This window comes from Halyomorpha halys, unplaced genomic scaffold, assembly GCF_000696795.3.
Source record: "Halyomorpha halys isolate HHAL.00 unplaced genomic scaffold, Hhal_1.1 Scaffold1552.1, whole genome shotgun sequence".
NCBI classification, from domain to species: domain Eukaryota; kingdom Metazoa; phylum Arthropoda; class Insecta; order Hemiptera; family Pentatomidae; genus Halyomorpha; species Halyomorpha halys.
Window position 1 is genome coordinate 37,513 of NW_027115643.1, and position 22,659 is coordinate 60,171.

The 22,659-nt window shown below is 29.6% G+C and overlaps 2 protein-coding genes across 3 annotated transcripts in view; one reads left to right on the top strand and one right to left on the bottom strand.

Annotated features, from left to right (window-relative positions):
* The window catches only part of TfIIEbeta (transcription factor IIEbeta), a gene marked incomplete in the record, with an annotated part of 11,922 nt that extends 10,493 nt beyond the window's left edge, over positions 1 to 1,429 (top strand). The window contains 1 exon segment of the mRNA XM_067052632.1: positions 1,214 to 1,429. Within this exon segment, the coding sequence (XP_066908733.1) occupies positions 1,214 to 1,360 (147 nt within the window).
* A 6,662-nt stretch (positions 1,430 to 8,091) lies between these two features.
* LOC106690024 (ras-related and estrogen-regulated growth inhibitor) overlaps positions 8,092 to 22,659 on the bottom strand; it is a 52,392-nt gene continuing 37,824 nt past the window's right edge. For both annotated transcript variants that reach the window (XM_067052631.1, XM_014435275.2), the window contains exons 2-7: positions 19,206 to 19,343; positions 17,516 to 17,572; positions 17,369 to 17,442; positions 13,571 to 13,760; positions 12,520 to 12,616; positions 8,092 to 10,299 (exon numbers count right to left, since the gene is read on the bottom strand). In XM_067052631.1, coding sequence (XP_066908732.1) covers positions 10,179 to 10,299; positions 12,520 to 12,616; positions 13,571 to 13,760; positions 17,369 to 17,442; positions 17,516 to 17,572; positions 19,206 to 19,326 — 660 coding nt within the window. In that variant the 5' untranslated portion in view covers positions 19,327 to 19,343 and the 3' untranslated portion in view covers positions 8,092 to 10,178. The remainder of the gene's footprint in view (positions 10,300 to 12,519; positions 12,617 to 13,570; positions 13,761 to 17,368; positions 17,443 to 17,515; positions 17,573 to 19,205; positions 19,344 to 22,659) is intronic.

The following is a 22,659-nucleotide window of genomic DNA, read 5'->3' on the forward strand; positions in this document are numbered from 1 at the left end:
ATTTTATGTCATTCTCCATTACCTTCTACGACTTTTTTGTGTAAAATATTATTTCTTCTCAAATTTTTGTCTTTCTAACGATATACAGTATGTCTATTTTACAAATCTTATTTCCGGAAATATGTTTTCAACCTGGCAGAAATATTTTTCCTTCTACCTCCGTAAGTTAAGTGTCAAATCCTTTCATAGTTTACATTTATATATTTTTTATTAGTGCTAACTATGTGAGATATTTGTTTATTTTAAACAAACAAAATTAAAGAGGAAACTTTTTTTAAAAAACCCCGTTTAAGCCCTTTCAGACTATTTCAATAAGGTTAACTGTCTGATAATAAATACCACCTAATTTTACATTGATATACCGAGTTTAATCAAAATTGTTTGAGCCATTTTCGAGAAAATCGAAAAAATGTTAAAAATTGATTCTTTAAAATGGTACTTCCGGTTGGTCGACTTTATCAAAAAAGTTGCTGTCACTTCCCTGCTATATGCCCACCATAAATATGTAATTTCAATTTTGTATGAATTTTCATTTGTGAGCTAGCCTGACCACACACAACTTTTCCAAGACTCAGTTATTCAGACTCGAGGGACCTCAAGATGTGTATTCAAAATGAAAACTAGAATTCAAAATTTTCTTCATTGCAATACTTTCTCTTACTATATATTTCATGTATAGGTAAATGAAAATAAAAATTAAGAGCATAAAGTACAAGTAATACTAGATGATAATGAACATTATCATCTATATATAAATTAAAATCATGAGAATATTTTCCAATAAATATAAATAAAATAATAAAGTTAACTCTAACTAAAAATTAATTCGAATTAAATAGAATCTATTCAATATTTTCTTTTTTAATACTAGAGCTAAGGAGGTTATTAATTTCTGCCATTGATGTCTCGATCTTCATTGCTTTGTAGTTAGAAATTTAAAAAAAAAATTCATAAATGATTTTTCCACATTTCATCATTTAACGACCATTAAAACATTTTATTTTGATCCTTCCAACTTTTTGTTCTTTTTTACTTTTTTAATTTCATTTTTGGTCTAATAGTTTTATTTAAGAATGATTAAGTTCTGGTCACTAAAATTCCAAACACAAATTTCAGATTTCTTTGAATTTCAATTAAAATTAACATAAAAATTGATTTTATGTTAGATTATTAAACAAAATATTATTTCTAATAATAATTGTTATGATTCCAGGGAATTAGATCTATGCAAGACCATGGCCTGAAGAAACCCGTTGCACCGAAACGAAAGAAACCAGTTCAGAGGAAACGACAGTTTAAAAAGCCTAGAGATAATGAACATTTGGCTGATGTCTTGGAAACTTACGATAATGATAAATAATTGTACAGTAATAATTAATAAAAATGATGTATTATAATGTATATAATAATATATTTTTGTATAATTTGAGTAGTGTTATCTTTTTTTTTTATCTTTATTCATTCAATTACCAATGTATTGGTAGTAATTTATTTACTTCTTTATTTATTCGATATAATTATTAATCTTATATAAAAGATTAATATAGTAATGGTTATTGTGATTTATGGTCATATTGCATTCATTCGATCTTTAATGCTAAAAAGCAGAATCAGTGGCGCACGTGCTAGCTAGTATTTTCTCATATGTTACTTTGTGTCCCACAATAGTCTATATTTTACTGTGATCTGATATAAATACAGTGGTGAAAAACTTTCAGTGTATTAATAAGCGATAAATATCGCGTGAAAGCAAAATCTTTGGTTACTGATAAGAGCACACACAGCCTTTAGTCACCCTTGGGCACTCTTAGAGGGAGGACTTTGTGCCGCTCTGTCCTTCATTACGCTTATAATTACTTAAAATAATATTTTACTTTTTAAAACTGCTTTCTACGTATCTATATTCTCACTTTGACTCAGCAGTATGAAATGCAATATTTTCACATGGTAATGTCGAGTAAAAATACCACTAAATGATCCAGAAGCCTTGGAATTGTACCTAGAAATTCTCCAGTTAAGCAAACACTTTTAAAATCCGTCAGAAATACTCCACCTGTTACACCAGGTAGCTCAATATATGAAATGGAATCCCAATCTAGCTCTTCTAAAATAATCAGGACTGGAGAATATCCATTCTTCACGCCAAACCCCCCCCCCGAAGTACTAACCAATATACCTGTTGAAAACTTGGAAGCTAAACAGACACCCAGAGAACCCAAGCCACCACCAATATTTATCAAAAATATTAAAAATTTTCAACTCTTTTGTCTACAACTTAATAGAGTAGTGAACCATGGTGAATTCATATGTCAAAGTCGTATAAATGAAACTAAGCTAATACCTAACACCGCAGAGACTTTACAGCAAAATCATAAAATACTTGTCTGATACAAAAGCTGACTACCACACTTACCAGCTATGCCAAGAGACTTCAAAGTTGACATCCAACAACTAATGAGAAGAACTGACAGACATGGGGTACAAAGTAAGACAGATTGTGAACGTACAAAAGGAAAACAAAGATCCACATAGTGCAACAAATAAAATAGTATTGCCCTTGTTCTTTGTTGATCTTGAACAACCTCCTGAAGTTAAAGAAATTTACAAATTAAGCCGACCTTACTACACCAGGGCATTAATAGAAGAACTCTACCCTAAACGAACAATAGTTCAGTGCCACAATTGCCAAGAGTACGGCATACTAAACACTACTGTCATCACCTACCAAGTTGCTTCAAATGTGGGGAACAACACAAATCCACTGAATGCAACAAACCTAGGCAAGCATCTGCTGTGTATGCATTATGCCACAAAGAAGGGAACCTGGCTAACTACAAGGTGTGTGAGACATAGGAAACCCTATCTTTCAGAAAACAGGCCTGTTTGACCGGCCGGTCCAAGACAGGAAGAGACAACCAGACCACCCAGAAGATCCTCAAGAACTGTTAAACGAGGAGTGTTCTTTACAGAAATGACTGGAGAAACAGAACCGGCATCTCTTCTTATTCTTGCTACAAAGTCTCTTTAAAAATGAAATATTATATATATGAAATATTCCTTATTTACTCAAATAATCTATATACTTAATATATTTTTTAAGTACCTTCACAGATTAGTTTTTCAAAAAAGAGTTAATAAAAATATGTTTATTCCATAATATTTTATAATTAATGGATATTTTGTTTTGCTTAAAGTAGTGAATCTTTTTTTGCACCATCAGAATAACCATACTTAAATTGTTAATTAAAACAAATTATTATTTTATTTGCTGCTGTGTATAAAAAAAAGTGTTATATCACATAAACCCTTAAATGTCACCAATAAAACCCATTTCTATTCTCCTTTGGAATGCGAATGGTGTTCGAAATCACATTAACCAACTAACAGCCTTCTTGCATGACAAAAATATTGATGTAGCTTAAATAACTGAAACTCGACTTACCAGTAGACGATTAATTAATTAGTACTAAATCTATCGAACAGACCACCCCGACAGAACAGCATATGGTGGCACTGCTGTCATTATCCATCAATCCAAACAGACATAGTCCATTCCTTTACAAACCTTATCTAACAAGCTGTCTGGTCTGCCTCCACACCCTATGATGTCAAAAATAAACCCAAGACAAATCCTCTACCACAACATCTTAAAGACCTCATCTAAACCAAGCGCCAATACAGAACATCCTTCTGATCATCAGCGCACTAGACATCCTGATTGTCACTCATATAACCACTACTGTAAACTAGTTAAGAGAGAATTTTCCAACCATCGATACAAGTCTTTCAATTCCTACCTCTCTTCTCTTTCTATTCATGACAATTTCCTCTGGAACGTGACCAAAAGAATCCTAAAATCTGAACACATTTCCCACCCCTTCCGATGAGATGATAGCACAGGGGCAGCATCCAACGAACATAAAGCCAAAGAACTAGACATTCAGCTTTCTCACACATTCACTCCTCATCCCGAACTTCATACTGACCAAACTGAAACAATTGAAGAATATCCATCATCACAAATCCCACTTCTTATCTCTTAGAGCAGTCACCCCTTCTGAGTTCAAATATCAACTAAAAATGCTAACTCCTCATAAATCTCCAGGGTATGATCTTCTGACTCCTCAAATCCTTTGCTAACTTCCTTCAAAAGCTATAATCCTTGCATATGTCTATAATTGTATCCTTAGAACAACCCACTTTCCTGTCCTTTGGAAACACTCCACGATAATTCTCTTTCCAAAACCAGGAAAACCTCCTAATAATCCTGCTTCCTAAAGACCTATTAGCTTACTTCCAATCCTCTCAAAAGTTTTTGAAAAATCCTCCTAAACTATATCCTATCCATAGTTGAATCACAGAGTTTTCCCACACATCAGTTTGGATTCTGCCTTAGGCACTCCACAGTTTAACAAAGCCTTAAAAACCTTATACCTTATCCTCCACTCCTTTTGAGTTTGCAGTGGTTCCGAGTATTGAAATATTTACCCAATCGAGGCAGGAGTTCCTCAAGGCAGTGTCTTGGGTCCTGTCCTCTACATCCTCTTCACATTCCCATCAATCCTGACCCGTTCCTGGCAATATTTGCCTATGATACAGCTATCCTATCCTCCCATCCTGATCCTGTAACAGCCTCATCCACTCTCACCCAGATTGAGCAATGGTATAACCAATGGCAGATAAAAGTCAACGAATCATATGCACACATGTGAGTTTCACCCTCCGCCGCTGCTTCTGTCCACCTTACTTTTAATGTTCTTCTACCCAGATCTGACACAGGACGATACCTTGGATTCATTTTAGACAAAAGACGCACCTGAAACCAACATACTTGACTTAAAAGACAAGAACCCAACAGACGATTCAGCCAACTATACCGACTGCTCAGCCAGATCTCTCACCTCTCATCTCTCAAGAGAAAACAAACTTCTAATTTATAAGACTATACTCGGACCTATCTGGACCTATGGATTTGAACTTTGAGGAACAACTAAGCCGTTTAACATCAAACTTATCCTATCCTTTCACTCCAAAATCCTTAGAACCAAAGTTAATGCATCCTATTATGTTTCCAACAGAACACTACACCATAACCTTTATATCCCTTTTGTCCTTGACCTTATACCAACCAAATTCTCAAAATTCTATATTAACCTTTCCAATCCTTCTAATCTTTTGGTTCAATCCTTATCTAGTTCCATCCATCACTACAATACACCTAGAAGGTCGAAACGGCAGTGGCCAAGAGACTTATTGTAAAATAAAAATGGACAATTGGAGTTCTGGCAATGGTCAGATTCTCCACTCAAGTTGAGTGTTTGCAACTGTAGCCCACACGTGGGGGATAGTGTGCTCAGGGATCATTAGGTCGATTGTATATAAGAGTGTAAATGTGACTAGAGATTATTTTATTTTTTCATACACATAGTTTGATTATGTTCATATTCTTTATCCTTCTGTTTGTATATATTTTAAGAGAGATTTTATTTATTTGTATGTGCTTTTTTTCATTAATTTATTTATTTTTATTCTTATTTTATTTTATTTTAGTATGAATCTGATGATTCATCAGTATTACCTATTGCCCACAACTGTGTGGCAGATTTTAATATCTCTCAATAAATAGAAAAAAAATATATTTAAAAAAAAAAAAGCAGAAGGCCTAAAAGGTAATAATTTGTGACTGTGTTTCTGTGTCATTATTTACTGACTGTCATTTAGGCAACAATCGGATAGAAAAATTACATGAAAAAAATTTAAATTTTAAAAACAATTTCAATAACTAATGTAATTTTCAATCAGAATAAAACTGCCATCAACTAAGAAACTCTGACTGTGAACAGCATTAATAAAAAGTAAATGGTTTTTGGGTCGTGCATTTCATTGTAATATGTGTTGAATAGCTCTTTACTGAATAAAATATTACTTTCTTACTCCTTCAGAAATATATAAGTATGTTTCATTTGTTAGTTGATTTAAGTTGACTTATGAATTACTGGCATAAAAATAAACATCTCAACTAAAATGTGAGATTTATGTTAGAAAATTAAAAATAAATACTACAAATTGTTAAAAAACAAAAAAAAAAAACTTTTGGCGGATTATTGTGCTGAGAACATTTAAGAAAAACAGGAGTATGTGATTTGATAGTGGAATTCACAGTTGAAGATGTGTCTCCTTACTGTCAAGTTTGGGTCAGTCTCAAGTAAAGTTAATACTTGATTGTCGTGTATTTACATTTAGATTTTGCTTTGATTCTGAATTCTTGTATTATTTTTTAAGGGATCTCATTCATTTTTTCTTAATTTGGTTTTTTGAACAAATTATATTGCCATTACAGTTGACAAACGTTTTTTTAGGCATTTTTAATTTTATTAAGTTTCCGAAGACGTTATTTCCAAATTTACTATTCGATTTTTTCATTATACATACAGATTTGGATTAACTACTACTTTTCTCCTATATAGGTATTATTAAATTAAATTGTTGACGGTCCTTACTCCTATTTTTGACCAGGGCATTTCTATTGTTAATGTAAAAGTTCCCTTCAATATATTGATTGTTTATTACATTATCATAGGTTTTGATTCTTGATCGAGCATGCACATTCCAAATTACAGTTACTGCTAACATTTTTTTTTTGTAAAGGCATTGTTTATGAGCTTTTGAAAGAAGCTATTTTCACATTAATTATCAGATATTTTCTCACCGAACATCTTTATGTTCTTATATGGAATGCGCATGCTGCATTTAAGGTCTTATTAAAAAAAAAAAGGAAAAGAACAGTTAGTAAGCCAATAAACTACTTCTAAATTGAAGAAAATACCAAAAGTAGCAGTAACTCAAAATGCAATTTAAAAACATAATCAGGACTCATGAACACCATGTAAACAATCCCCATTTTGAAGAAAACTACAAAAATTATACTAAATCGAAATGTGGAGGCATAATAAAATGTCCGATTAAAAAATATAATTGTTGTAACTTTGTATACCGTCCAAATCCAAGGCTAAGGTGTATGGGTTGGTTGAAGAAGAGAGAGAAGATAATCAGAATCCTAAAAAACCCAATGAACGATCATTAAATCGATAAAATACATATCCCTTCCACCAGAACAATAAAAAATATGTCATATTTATACTATATATGCTATACTATATCTTTTTAGTAGACATACTACATATTTATACTTCAGCGAAATTGAAAATAGGAAACAAATGAGTAATAAAGTAAGTATGAATAATAATAGTTATAAAAAAAAATATTGACAGAAATTTGTAATATTTGAAACTTAAACTCTGGTTAAGCTGGTTTCTAGAGGTAGAAAAAGGATATTCAGTACCTTAAGTCTGGTCAATTTATTGTACATTTCTATATCACTTTTATTTAACTAAAATTCAAATTTTTTAACTTAATTTCCAGGTTTTTGTCATCATTATACTTTTATTATTCATTTTTACTTTTTTTAAAAAAAAAAAAAAGAAGAAAAAAGACTATAAAACTTTTTTTTTGTCACTAAAATTTATATTCAAACAGAATAAGATTCAGCATCTTAAAAAAAAATAGGACTTTTGGTTTGAATTGTAAGATTTCTAAAGATTAAGTGTAAATGTGATGAATCAGTCTCATGGTAAGCTTATCCTCGTGGCATGAACAAATGACTAATGGTTTTCATGATTTTTGATCTCAGAACCTTTCTGTCGCTTAAGCTGCATACTTTGTAACACAGAAAAAGTTAACATTATGATTTTAATACTTTAAAGATTAATAAAACATCAACGATTCATTCTACAGAAATTTCATTTCAACTATTGGTTTGTAGGATACCTATTTAATTATTTCTAACTTTGAGAATTCCATGAATGTGTCTCTAGAATGAAGCATTATTATTAATTTTTAGAAGGCATAAAGTTTTATTTTGGAGTTATGAGGTAATACAGATTAAGCGACCATTTCTTTCTTTTATTTTGTTTTACTGATTTATTTTTTTTTTTTAGTTGCCCATTTTATACATATATATCAATCATATTACATAAGACCACCTAAGAATATCATAAATAACATATGCAGAATGCAGATATAAAATTATAATAAATTAAAAAGTGTTATTATTATATTTGTAGCTCAGAGCAAGAATTCCTATTCCCATTTTTAGAAATTTCTAATTTTTTATGTTATAACATTATCTATCAAAGATTAAACCTGCAAAAATGAAAAATGTTCTCTAGAACATTAAAAAATGTATCCATCCTCGGTCTTGAAAATCTTGCTGTTGGTTTCAGTCATAGAAATGATATAGCTGTTTAATGTAACAAAGATAAATTATAAGTAAATACATCATAAACATATACAATCATCTTTTTACTTGTTATCTCTTCTACTCTCCTGGCCATACAACTGATCTGAGGGGTTGAGTTTCTATATATTTTTATCATATTTGTTTACTAATTCGAGTTTCTTACCTAGAAGCACAGAGAAAGAAATTTATTCAATCATGCTGCCCAAATACATCGGGTTGCTACATTACACAGCATACTGATCAATCCGTGATCGGACATATATAAATTTATAAATTACATTTTTTTTGATATGATACAATATAATAGAAAGATAACATTTTTTTTTTCCGCACTATATTATTAATCATGTAATTAAGATATTTAGGTATCATGAAAAGTTTTTGTTCCTCCTAAAGAATTCAAACATATTACAATCTTGAAGACCCTTAAAAAATTGAACTTAATACTATTTAATATGATGTTATTTTGCCACATATGAGAAAATAAGTGTGTCAAATATGTAATGATTGTTTCATATGCAATAGGTTTCAAGCAATAATTATACAAAAAAGGATTTAGTAAAAATAAAAAAGGTTTATCTTAAACTGTTATATATGAAATAATTAAATTTTATTAATAATAATAATCGCATTCAATTATGATTATTTTACATCCATGGCTCTTCAATTGGCTAAATATTGATAAATTGTAAAATTAACGTAAATTAGCTTTAAAATAAAATCAAAATAATCTAAATACATGCTTGTATAATTCAGATCAGTGTGAGTGATGGTGTTGATCCTTGCGATGAGTATTGGATGTTTGACATATAATTATAATGTTTTCACAGAAATATCAGTTTTTGGAAAAAAAAACTACTTATGAAACAAGAGTTAATACAGTCAGCAATTAAACAATATCACAATTATAGAATTATAATGGAATACAATTGAACTGTTTGATCAAATATGTTCGACAAGTTTCTCTATTCACTTAGCTTGCAAAATCTGATTTTTTTTAACTTCTCAAAAAAGCTGTGAGGAAAATTCTTTAGTCATTTAAAAAAAAAAATTCTGTAACACTTATTTTTAAAAAGAAATGGTGCATGGCTAATAATAATAATAAAAATTATAATAACAAAATAACAATAAACCCTGATAGATACGGCTGGCACAGAAGAGCTTTAATTATTAAAATTTGTATTGAGTCTGTTGGATAATAACAATTATCCTCTCCATTCAAGATTAACTGTTGATGATTTTGAAAACTATTTTCCTTGAATTTATTTCTAACCAATTATAATTCCTATGTGAAGAGATAATAATAAATTTATATGTAGATGTAAATCCTACTGTTTTAAATTAAAAGAGATATTTTTTGATTTGTTTTTCAAAATTTTGATCACTGTCTTATTTAAACATAAATAGATATAAAATAAGTGTCTATTTTTTAAGATTCTTACACTCAAAGGTAAATTTAACAAATCAAAACAGTTTTAGAAAAATTGGACACCACAATAGATATAAAAAATTATTATACATAATTACAATACTTCTCAAGTTCTCATCAAACATCAACTCTCTCGAATCTAAGACAATAAACATACTCATTACTATATCTTTTAAAAGATGTTTCTACAACAAATTATTTACTTAATATAAGCAAATTTATTAACTATACTGGATTGTCATGATTGAGTTAATCTTCATAAAAATTGTACTAAAAATTGTAACAATGTTAATAAATGATAGATTTTTAGTTATTGCCTTATATTTGAGCAACATTTGGACATTCGGGTCCATCGTAAAATTGCATTTTGTTACTTCATTAACCCATGTAATGGTTTTTACAGCGACAATGAGTCAAAAACCGACAACATATGTTGTTCTTTATTGTCTATCACTCCTTAGGTAGAGCACTGTCACTTTTTCCTCTGGCATATACTTTTACAGATGATTTTCCTCCAAGCATTCTATCAAGCAGTGATTGTTTATTTCTTCTTCTTACACTTAAGATCTCCCTAAAAAATAATTTAGTTAGAATCAATTTTAAAAATATATATATTATTAACTCAAGATAAATTATGCATTTTTCATTAATAATTTTTAAACATATATATTTTTTCTTTAATAAATTCTCAGTTTAGAATAACTATTTTTATTATTTCAAATTCAGTCAAAACAGGCCATTAATCCTTTGAACCTTCATGTGGTTTGTGGATTTGAATCCTGAAGCTCTGAACACAACATACAATCTATGTTAAGGTCTACCATGAGTCTGTAGGCAGTAAGCAAAATTGATCAATGCGGAGAAAGTCTTTAAAAAACTAATAAGGGTATTGAATCAGTTAACAGTACATTTTATGTTAGTCTACAAGGAGAGAAGTGATTCCTGTGCTCCTCTTCCTCTCTATCTATCTTAATACACTTATCATTTTTGTTTTCTATTAATCATCTTGCCAGAACATGACAGCTATTGAATTTCATAAAATAATATTGGAATTCTACCTTTTAAACACCTCCTTTAATTATTTTCAAGATAATAATTTAAAGAGAGACCTGAGAATACTATTAAACAAAGAGGAATAAAAGACACATAATAGAAACATTGAAGGGAATATTAAAAGCACTTAATAAAAAACTTTTTTTTAACTCTTCAGTCCATTATTTAAAAAAAACACAATTAGTGTGATACACTTCTCAAAATAAATTGTGGAAGATAGATATTAACATTGAGACCAGCGGATTAGGATATATATCAGTGCTTTATTAATATAGAGCTATGTGGGTCAGGGTAAGAGTAACTGCATTTAGTTAAGATAAATTGTTGATATCCATCAAAATAGTTTCACAAATTAATTTAATAAGGCCGCGAATGCCTAAACATTAGACTGGATTTAACTTGGCAGGCTGGTACAAGCCAAATTAAAAACTGAACAGAGAAAGTGTGTTCTCTCCTTAACTTTCTCATGCATATTAAACTTATAGATAAAATAATAATATGACAAGCTATCATTTTATCAAATAATATGTATATAGAATTTTATATATTGGATTAGAGATGTTTTCATGGGTGTTTCATTGGGATTAGTCATTCAAAAAGTTAGGAAATTTGACCTGCCTCAAACTGCAAAAATTGCATTAGTACTTTCTATTTAAAAATGTATTTTAGTAAATATCATGAAAAAGACTACTCCTGCAAAGATAAGTGTAATAAATTACTTTATAGGATGCTTACAGCTTTAATTTGATGCTGGCAGACATCTCTATGTGTAATGGTTCCTGAAATATAATTTTTCATTCATCCAAAATTTTATTCCAACAGCTCGAAATCAACATTTTGTGAATTTATTTAGTCAAATATCATAAAAACTACTACTCCTATGAAGATAAACATTACAAGTTACTTCATAGTATATTCAACTATATTTAATTTGAGTGCTGGCAGTCATCAGTTTGTCAAAAGGTTCCTGAGATATATTTTATCATAAATCAAATATTTTGTCCGAACAACTAGAAATCAAAGCTTTGTGCATTTATTTTCTCAAATATCATGAAAACTACTACTTCTATGAAGACATACTAAACTACTTTATATTACATTAAACTAGCTTTAATGTGAATGCTAATAGACAGCTGTACGTCTCATAATTCCTGAGATATAGTTTTCCAAAATTAATTTAAAAACTACTGATTTTTCGTTATTTTGTTATGAAATGTTGCTTTTTAAAATATTAGTGTATCAGGAACTATTAAATGTAAATAACTCTATTTGGGCTTATATTTTAGAAAATTTACTCTACTTTAAATGATGTTTTATTAGGTTTCCTAATGTTATAGGTAATTTTAAGGATATGGAACTCTGAAAGAAAAATTATTTTTTTTAACCTTTTGAAATAGCTGCCATTTTTTTATTGCTATTATTAATATAAGGATATTAATATGCTCTCAGTACATGAACCATGTACCATAACTCAATAAACTGGTCTCTCAAACATTAGATAACAAGGCAGAAAAAGAAAAAAAGAGGCTTATAGATCAAGAAGGCTCCTGCCACTGTTGGGAAAAGAGGACATGGGTAAATAAATATAGTTTTGTAGTGTAATATGTAGAATGTATTTGAGAAGCTATCACTCTGTAATTGGAAGTGGCCAATTTTTTCACATTCTTAGGTAAATTAAAACAGTTTTTATTTGAAAAAAAACATGATCAGATCAATTTATTTATTATGTGATTATTACCTGCAAAGCTCATTAAATGCTTCTGCTATTTGTGAAACTTGTTCAGCTGCTGCTACTTCACTAAACCAGCACTCATAATCCTTTGCTAGTATTTCACCTGTAATTATTCAAGTTATCAATAAGGTTAGGAATAATTATCAAAACTTATGCATATCGAATCAAGGCCATGCTTTATGAATATGAACTCATTTTTAGTTGAAGAACACCAATATAATAAATATAGGTTGAAGGAAACAAAAAAAATTCAAAGTTCCTCACAACAATGAAGTCTTGGTTTTAAATAAAATTGACTTAATTGAATATACGAAAATTTGAAGAAAAACATTAATTTCTCAGCTAATATTGATGCTTTAATAATTTTTTGTACCAAAATTTTTAATGCTGGTGTCTCATTAATAAACATTAATAATATAATATGTATGGAAATAAGATATTATCTCAATAAAGAATTTTTTTTTTTCATTTACACAGTTTCATACACCATCAGTGGAGGTTTTGATTGATGAACCTATGTATTAGATTTTTCTAGATTTTTTTATAAACTTGCCTTTCCTAGAAAAATAAGGTATAATAAATTTAAATCACAGAATAATGTGTAGGAAGGTTTAATTTTACTTAACTAACCTTAATTTTCCTAGCAACTTTTCAAACAATGAGTTCATATTACCACTCATCATTGTGAATTGATTGTCTAAGGGGAATAAATAGGTATGAAATAATATAATTCAAGCTCTTAACAATGTATTGAAGAAAACAATAAACAGATTTATAAGAACTAAATAATTGAAATGCTATTTTTTTTTTTTTATTCTTGTAACATTATTAATTTGAGAATCAAAAGAAAATATTATTTATCATTAAAAATTTTCGCAACTTCAGCTAATGTCTTTTCATTTTTTAGAAAATGTGCAAACCAGGTAGAAAATAACTGCAATGACATGTCTAAACTACTCTTTGTTTTGGATTCAAATTATACTTAATGGTACGAATTAACATCCATTGATACACAGAAACATAAATGTATTAATAGAATAATTAAATATTTGAATACCTTCATCAGTGCTGACTTGCCTGAGATGCACCATATCTCCTTTATTACCGACAAGTGCTACTGGTATATCACAGAGCAATTCTTTAACTTTTCTGACATAATTGAATGATATTCTATCAGTAATTGCATATACTAAGAGACACCCATCGGCCCAGTTTAGTATCTCATTGGATGGAATATCATCTTCTGTCTGAAAAAGTAACATTTAACATTCTCAATATTATAAATTAAAAATTTACTATGCAAAATTTTAAAAGTGTGGAAAAATAAATTATGAAGCAAATATTATATATGGGTTGCTAAATTTATTGGGGTGTTGAATCAGAATTACAAATTTGGTACTTTGCACTTATAATGAGTATAAGTTTTTTTGTTTACTCTCTACATGATTATTTCTGACTTATGAGGGAGGGGATAATCTACAAGTAACCGACCTCTTCTAATCAAAGTAGGAGGGTCAAGGGACCACTATGAAATAAAAGTCAACCCCTCTTCCCTCCCTCAAGCTGGAAACGAACCGGCTCCACTATACTAGAGGCCACTTCAACTCCCCCAGTTGAAGTGGCCTCTAGTATAGGTTTATCTACTGTATTTATAGTAGTATAGGTTTATCAACCAAAACAAAATTAAAACCTCTTAACGAGAAATCATAATACCAAAAATAATAGATGGGAATCTTTCCCTATCTGCCACACCATCGAAATTGGTCCAGGCTTTTTTTTTCTTTTTATATATAGAAAGGCATTAACTATTTGGGTCATTATCGTCTTAATTCCCTAAATTGCAATGGAATATTCTTCTTATTGTAGGACTAATTGTTTGGACTTTTTAGTCACACTCTCAACCAATCACAGAGAGCTTCTTAATGAATACCATATTGGCAGGAAGAGAGCGGTGTAGTGTTTCTTTTGTAGGGTGTGCATGTACCATCTACATCCTTGCGAGACAGGATCTATATAACCAACTGCATAGTTACCACTGCTAAGTGACTAGGGATTCATGGCCACAATTATATTGAAATGTTTGTCTATGGTAATATGGGAAGCTGTGGCAGGAACCACTCAGGCTTGCCTTTTGCTATTTATTTCTTAGGCTTGGGCTCATCTTATCTTTAAAACATTTACTAATAATGAGTAGAGAAAAAATAAAATTTACTAATATCGTGCAACATTACTAAGTTAGCCCAAACTGGGAATTAGTCTTTAAGGTCACTCTAATGGCACCTCATGTTGCCTATAAATAAAATATAATATACGCCTTTTGTAGGAAAATTTCTCAACTTTAATTTTGCATGGAACAGATTATTATCGAAAAATAGTATCATAGTTACAAGCAAAAAAGTTCCAATGTAGTGTTGTTTTTTTCGTTGTATAAGGTGGCTGATCTAATGGAAAACCTAGAATTCCGATTCAGGACTTTCAAAAAACGTAGGAGCGTTGGGTAAAACACTTCTATGATTATTTTCTTGAAATTAAGCTTTGTGTACATTAGAATGGACTTCAGGCTTATGAACTTAAAAAGTTAAGTAATGTTTATCAACAGTTAATATCTGAAATAATAGCTCAAAAAGGGAAGTGATTTGTTTTTGTCATGTTCCCCCCCCCCCAAAAAAAATAAAGTTTTATATTTTATATTTTACTGTATTGAAGGTCATCAGAGGAGAAGGGGGAGCGAGATAAAGATATATTATAAATTAATTTTATATCTCAGAAACGGTTTAAGGGGTGTCTGATATGTACCTACACTTTTTTCTCTGCTATATTTGGACACTTCCAGCGGATCCTTTCGGATCAAATAAGGGAAAACTCGGTAGATATGACTTCCTTCCTTATTCAAAGTATGAACTTTTATTAGGAAATAATTTAAAACAATCACTTTGTAATCGAAATCGGGAGCTTGTTAATGATTTTTTTTTATTACAGAGATAATCTATGTATTGAGTAGAAGAAATAAAGAAAGATATTTAATATATATTTAGGAAAAGACAGTAAGCACATTAAGAAGTATATATTATTTTGGCCTTCAGTTGCCTTTTCAGTTGTTGAAACTGTCATCGCTATATGAGCAACAGCCGTTGCTTATTTTTACATTTTTCTCCTGCTCCATCATTCCACCTTAGGGACACTGCATCAGAAAAAGGATAAAAGTATATCAGCGTATGTTTTGTTTCAATGCTGCCAGGGCAGAGGCTATTTCTGTCCCAGGATAAACATTGATGGATAGCAAATGGATCATCAAGCTTGTAGTCTAGTCAATTAAATAGTGTTGTAAAGTTTAGTGGCAGGGAAATCTGGATTGGTTTGAAAGAGAAATAGAATGTTTGGCAAAAATATTTCGAAGGAAATAGTCGATATATATTAATGTCCTTGTGGCATGGATATTATTAAAAAGTAGACATTTAAAAATAGTATCTCAGAGTAAATAGAGTTTTAGCTAATGAGACAAAATAATATATAGGTGGTTAAGGACGTAAGGAGACTAAATATAATTGATGGAGCGTGAAAAGCGAGGTACCGCTGGGCATTACGTCTGTCCGGCTATCTGTTCACCATTGCGACTAAATGTATTGTTCGTTTCTTGAAATAATAGAAAATAATGTAAGATTTATTTTTTGGTTTTGAGTTGTATTTTTCGGCTCGTTTGTTAAGCATTTACAGCAAAAAGTGTGGTTCGATTATTTTAACTTTGGTACAAATATTTCATGAAGTTCATTTTTTTTTTTTTTAAATTTATGAACATTATATCCTGAAAATGGAGGAATACTTATTTCGAAACGTTAACGAAGATTATGTTAAAAATATTTAGGTGAATAAATAAGTGTTATCAATAGTATAATAATTATCAAGCTATTACAAATTAAATTTTAAGAATTTTGTAACAGCTGTGTGTTTTTCTTGAATGCATTAATTTTGCAAATAATTGCTATAAAAATTTCACCAATTCTTAGGTTTTTCAGCTGCCACATTGAATGGGTCTTAAGTTAGTTTATACACTACATCTTTTTGCCGAATTCAAAAGATTTAGTTTTTAATTTAAAGTATTTTTAGCTAACAATGTACCCTATCTTATAGTATAACTATATACAGGATATATTGGATAAAAAAAAAAAGAAACTTCAGGGGCCGATTATATTTCTCAATTGTGACATTAAAGTCCCAAATAACCGTCATCTTAATTTTAAGAGTTTCGTGTAAAATTAAATTATTATTTTCTTTTTTTTTTAATTCTCGATATTTTTCTATTTATTTGAAAAATGGTCATTCACATGTTCTGAAGATATAATGATTACCATTGTGAATAATTTTCCTGCTCACTAATCTCTCCTGGATTAGTTCTACTTCTGTTAATTCAGCCAAAAATAATCCATGGTGTTTATTATTCACACATGTTTGTGCCTTTCGAAAATATCTCATGACTTCCAATTGTATCGCCAGATTCGTAAAAAAATAATTTTTGGAAGATATAGGATATTAATCTAAAAAAAATCAATAATGAAATATAAAAATATTAAGATTTGATTCCCATGAAACTGTTAAACAAGGCATGATGATTTGTAGTGATCTTTTTTCCCCAATTGAGGTGTAGAATCGGTCTTAACTTTTTATAAGAGAAAAGAATTTTATAATTTAGGTTATTACCATTAAAGCGATTGAATAAGGGATTATTGAAAAAATATTGGATTTTTGTTTTGTTTGTTTAGCTTAATATTTTGTTACGCCCCAGTTAAAATACACAGCGCGTTAAAATTTTTAGATAACACTTGTTAAGTATAGGTATATTTATTATATGCTTGCTTACCTTTGGACAGGAATCCAATATTTCAAACAGGATCGGTTCGCCGTCAACTAATACTTCATGTTTGTATCTCATGTCTGCAAGAATTAAATGTTTTCAGTAAAAATAAATAAATAAAAAAAGTCTATCTTAATTGTATTGAGAAATTACCAGCTTGGTGGTCATATTCTCCAATATATCGCTTGGTTAGAAAACGAACAGTTAAGGCTGCAAAAGAAAAAGAAATAAATAAAATAAGGTATTATTTACACAGAAATAAATATTAAATATGTTTATATTTTAACAGAAAAGACAGAAGCACAAAAAACGTATACTAAAAATTTAAATATCAGATTTTCTACAAACGATTTTATTTTTTGTAAGTAGTAAAATAATAGGCTAAGTTATGGATACTATTTCTAATTAATTCTTTTATTATTATTAGGAATACTAAAAAAAAAAAAAAAAAATAGGGTTTGTTCAAGAAACGTGATCCCTTCTTCTTAGCTCTGATGATATTAATTCTTATTGTAGGAAGGTAGTCCGTGTGACAGTCAATATAGGTAAAAGATAGTAAAAAACTATTTATTGGTAACCAACGTTTCGCCCCACTTTGCAGGGCTTCATTAGGGCTAAATGAGAACAAGATAAACACGCACGCACAAATAGTTTTTTTCTAGTTTTTTTTACCTTTATTGACCGCCACCCGGAGTAACTTCCTACACACGGTTAACTATAAATCTACTGATATTAATTATGATGAAATTTTTTAAAAATGAATTCCTCTTTCAACATTTAAACTCAAATTTTAAAGCCCGTAAATATTTCGGCTTGAAAAGTTTATTTTTTTGTTCTCATAGATTTTGGCATTCTAATTTAATTCATAATGTAACTACAAATTTTCATCTGATTAAACATTTATCTCAAGAAGAAAAAATGAAGCGTTTTGCATTAAAACATTAATATTATTCTTTTAAAAAAGTAATATTCATGTCAACGTATATTAAACATATTCCGATATTTTTCTACGTTACACTGAACAGCAAAATGATTTGAGTTGAAAGTTCAACAACAGGAGTTTTTACATGATTCAAGCAAAACATTTTTTTTTCATAATAAATAATGAGAACAACTGATTATTGACCGATTACACTTCAACTGAATTCACACGGTCTGTACTGCCATTATTTAGGGCCACATTCGTGTCCAGCCAGGTCCAGTATGTTCCTAAATCGGTATCAGACGAGATGTGTGGCAGATGTATGTCTATGATTTTAGATCCATTGTTAATATTGAATTACGCCTTCAAAACAAATAAATAAACAATATATAATCGTTTTAAATAACATTGTATCAACAAACTGCTCGCTTAGTTCAAAATCGTTGATCTTTTTTTTTTTCCTCAGGTAGATGAAAACAAAACTATTAATAGATGTGCTTGAATCAGCATAAAACTGGGCCAGGAGGTCATTTGGTTATACATGTTATTTTTCTGTCTAAAAATAACATGTTTTTTATGTTCTCGAGATCCTGATTTATAAATTCAGATTTTAATTGAAAAATTAGTAAAAATTGATGCTCATCAATCTAGTTTTTGGTACTCAATCAATCTTGAATTGATAGAGAACTACTCAGATGATAATTGTGATTTGATATTTTTTAAACTAAAATTACCCTTTTATTACCATTTGATTTGATTTTTATTTTTAACAATTTCCATACTCTCTTCCTCTTAGGCTAATGAGGAATCTTTAGACTTAATCGGTAGAGAAATTCACAACAAATAAAATACTTCCATATGTGTTACATGCGTATTACTTTTCAATCATAATTTAATTAAATTTTTAATAAAGTGACTTACCACTCTTGCCTACCCCAGGGGCACCTATGACCGCAACCTTAACCTCTGTCAGCGTAGACTTTTTTCTTCTGATTCCTCTAATAGTGTTCGACGTCATGCCCCTTTGGAGCTCCTGGAGCATAACTCTGGCCACGCCTCCTGCACATGATAAAAAATTCATATATTAATATAAAGCAATTTACATAAATTCGTTATAAAAGGAAAAAAAATATACAAAATATAAACTCTGGTGTGTATTTGTTTATGAATGAAAATATTTCAAATCTTGTCCAATACAGAGTCATGAAAATAAACAAATCTTATAAGCAATCTAATACTATTGGAAATTACTGTAATCTTATTAGTTGTGTATAGATCTAGCATAAATAACGAAGTCTTGCATTTCTTGAAATACTTAAATCAAAATATCCAATTTGCATAGAGGAAATTCCAAAATAAAAACTAAAAAAAATAAATTTTTAAATATTTTGTCCAAATTATTTTACGGGGATGGAGGTTCTGCGAGGGAAAAACCTCTACCAAATAAATAGGTCAGTATAACTTCGAAGGAAAAAGTCTACCAAACATATAGGTCACTACAACCATTTCGGTTGGGTAAATAATTACCTGTATTTTAAGATCCAAGAAAATTTTTTTTTTATTTCCCTACCCTCCTCCGGGTTCGATTTGCTGGGAGTGATCATAGTAGGTTTAGACTGCAAAGCCCAAACTCCTTCTCTTGGCAAGAAGATCTACCAGAGGGATAGTTCCTTACCTTCTCCCAGGCCTTGGTGGAGGGGCGATTTTCCTGAACAGCGGGTTGGTGTAAGCCTTTAGTCCATCCCAAAACTTGATGTTCTTCAGCACAGAGGGAAGCTGGAGTTCATCGTGCATAACAGTAATCCTGGCACTCTTTAACGTTGTGCCTCTTACTATCCGCTGAAGGACGAAGTTCTGGAAACTGTAGTTTATTGAGAGTGCTCTTGTATAGGTGTAGCAGGAGGGATGCACCGTACAGCAAAGTGGATCTTATGACAGCTTTATAGATCTGCAACTTAAGCCTGAGGGAGAGCTGCGGTGATTCCAGGAGTTCAATTTTTTTTTTCATACCCTCCTGTAATGATGTTATTGAATATTTGGTACATACATATAGGAGGTATGAAATGATGTTCGCATATGAATATAAATTCCAGGAGTTTAAGGATAAATTTTATTTTTTAATGAATTTGCTCTGTCAATAGAGAATAAAATTTACGAGAGGAGCCGTATTTGAAATATATGCTTGTCATTAAAAATAGTTTAGCATGTGTATTAGTGTATGCATATGTTGAATTATTAAATTCATTTTAATAATTTATGTTTTAAATCAAATACTTTGATCCCAATTATGAAGTTTCTGAAGCTAATTATATGAAGGTATTTTTTACAATCCTTGCATTTTATTTCTTGAGCAAATTAGTAATAATTAAATTATTTACCATACATAAAGTAATGAGAAATTAATTATTACAATTTTGAATTGAGATCCAAGAAAAAAAAAATTTCCCTACCCTCCTCTGGGTTTTTTTAAAATAATTATTTCCTAAGATATAGGCAGTCTTTTGTAAATCATGTACAATTAAATTTTATGAAATCTTTTCAGAGATAGTTTATTCAAGTTAGAATGTTTCAACTGAGACGTGGAAATGTAATACGGGTTAAATCCAAATTTTCCAGGAAATCCCAAAATATGCATAATTATGATTTTTTTGTTCAACAACTATTATTGTATTAGTGGTATTAAGCTACATAGATTTGAGATATATTGTTAAGCAATTTATAATAACAATTTTTTTATATTTAAATAAATTGGATTTATTCCCTCTTGCAATTGGGAAATAACTACAAAACAAAACAATTAAAAATTTTAATTAATAACTATTAATATAAGGAGTGGAGTAGTTCAGTGAGTAAGGCTTTATTTCTAGGGTCCAGGTTCATATACACTGTGTGCTTGTCCAGTCAAAAAAGTTTTCTCAAGAAAACATCATTAAAATTTTAAGTAACGGATTGTTCAAGATATATTTTTCATACAAATGGTAAAAAAAAACTTTAATTTTTGTTACTCCAAAAAATCAAATAATCCACTTATATATTTAGTATTCTAAGCGGCTGTTTTGAGATTATGCCTATTCTTCATAGATTTATAGATAGAGTGAAATAGAATTATTAATAATAAAACAATTGCAAAATATTTTATCAAATATATATTTTTATTTAAAACAAAAGTCATACTGATTTCTGAATTTTGTTATTGAATGAAATGGATCTATTTTCCAATATGCCTGATGGTGGCTTTGAAGCTAGTATACAGTGTTTAAAAAAAATAAAGATATATAGATTTGGTGAAATATTGAACCTGTTCATCATTTATCATATGGATTTTTTCCTTTTTGAATTTCAAGCCTTCAATTTTGAATATAAAGTTAACTTCAATTAGCACGTTTTGCTCTAAACCACAACCTACAAGCTTAAATAGTGCGCTAAATAACATGAACATAATAATGTTAAAGAAATAAAATAATGGTAAACGTTAAAAAATTTATAAAATGAATTTATCAAAAAGGATAATGTGGGGATAATCTGAGGTAATGTGTGAAGACGAAACCTTTTTCGTCTCCACACATTACCTCAGAGTTTTAATAAATTGAACAATCAATGTGAGTCTCTATTTACTTTGATTCACAAATTATATCATTTTTAATGAAAGTTGGTTCCCGACATAATATTGTAGAATAAGCAACTCTCTATGGATCTAATCTGTGTAGAGTGGAAGCCATGCTGCCAATTAGGGGCTATCCAAATGACTTTGTTTAACGAAGGTCAAGTAGTCTCATCTAATCACAATCTTACAAGTATTATCAGCTGTGAAAGGGAGATTGACGAGAGAAAGTTGCAATACGATATGCAATAGAATATTTTGTAATAATATGATATTTCTCAATTAATTTAATTTTATCAGTGGAATTTAAAATATTGGATATATATAAATATATATCATTAAGGATTTCAATTTTTTATTTATTTTTTTTTATTCAGAGAAGTACATTTAACCTGTTCCAGACAGATTTCAACATATATAAATGATAGGCATAAATGTAATTTATTAGTTCCACTTTTATTTATTAGGACGCTATGGAGGCTACTATGATTTATAAGTTACAAAATTAGAATACAATTAATTTCTAACGATAAAACTAATAATTAAACTAACAAAATACTAAAATTAAAATAATTTAAAATGAAAAAAAAAAAAATATATATAATACTGATAGGAATGTACAATGAATAAATTAATAATAATGAGGTAATGAATTCGTAATAACGATCTTGATTAAAAAAACAAAATATGTGATAAATATTATACTATTAAATAGTATACTACGTATATCATATAAATATCATATAATAATAATATATGTAATATGATATTTAA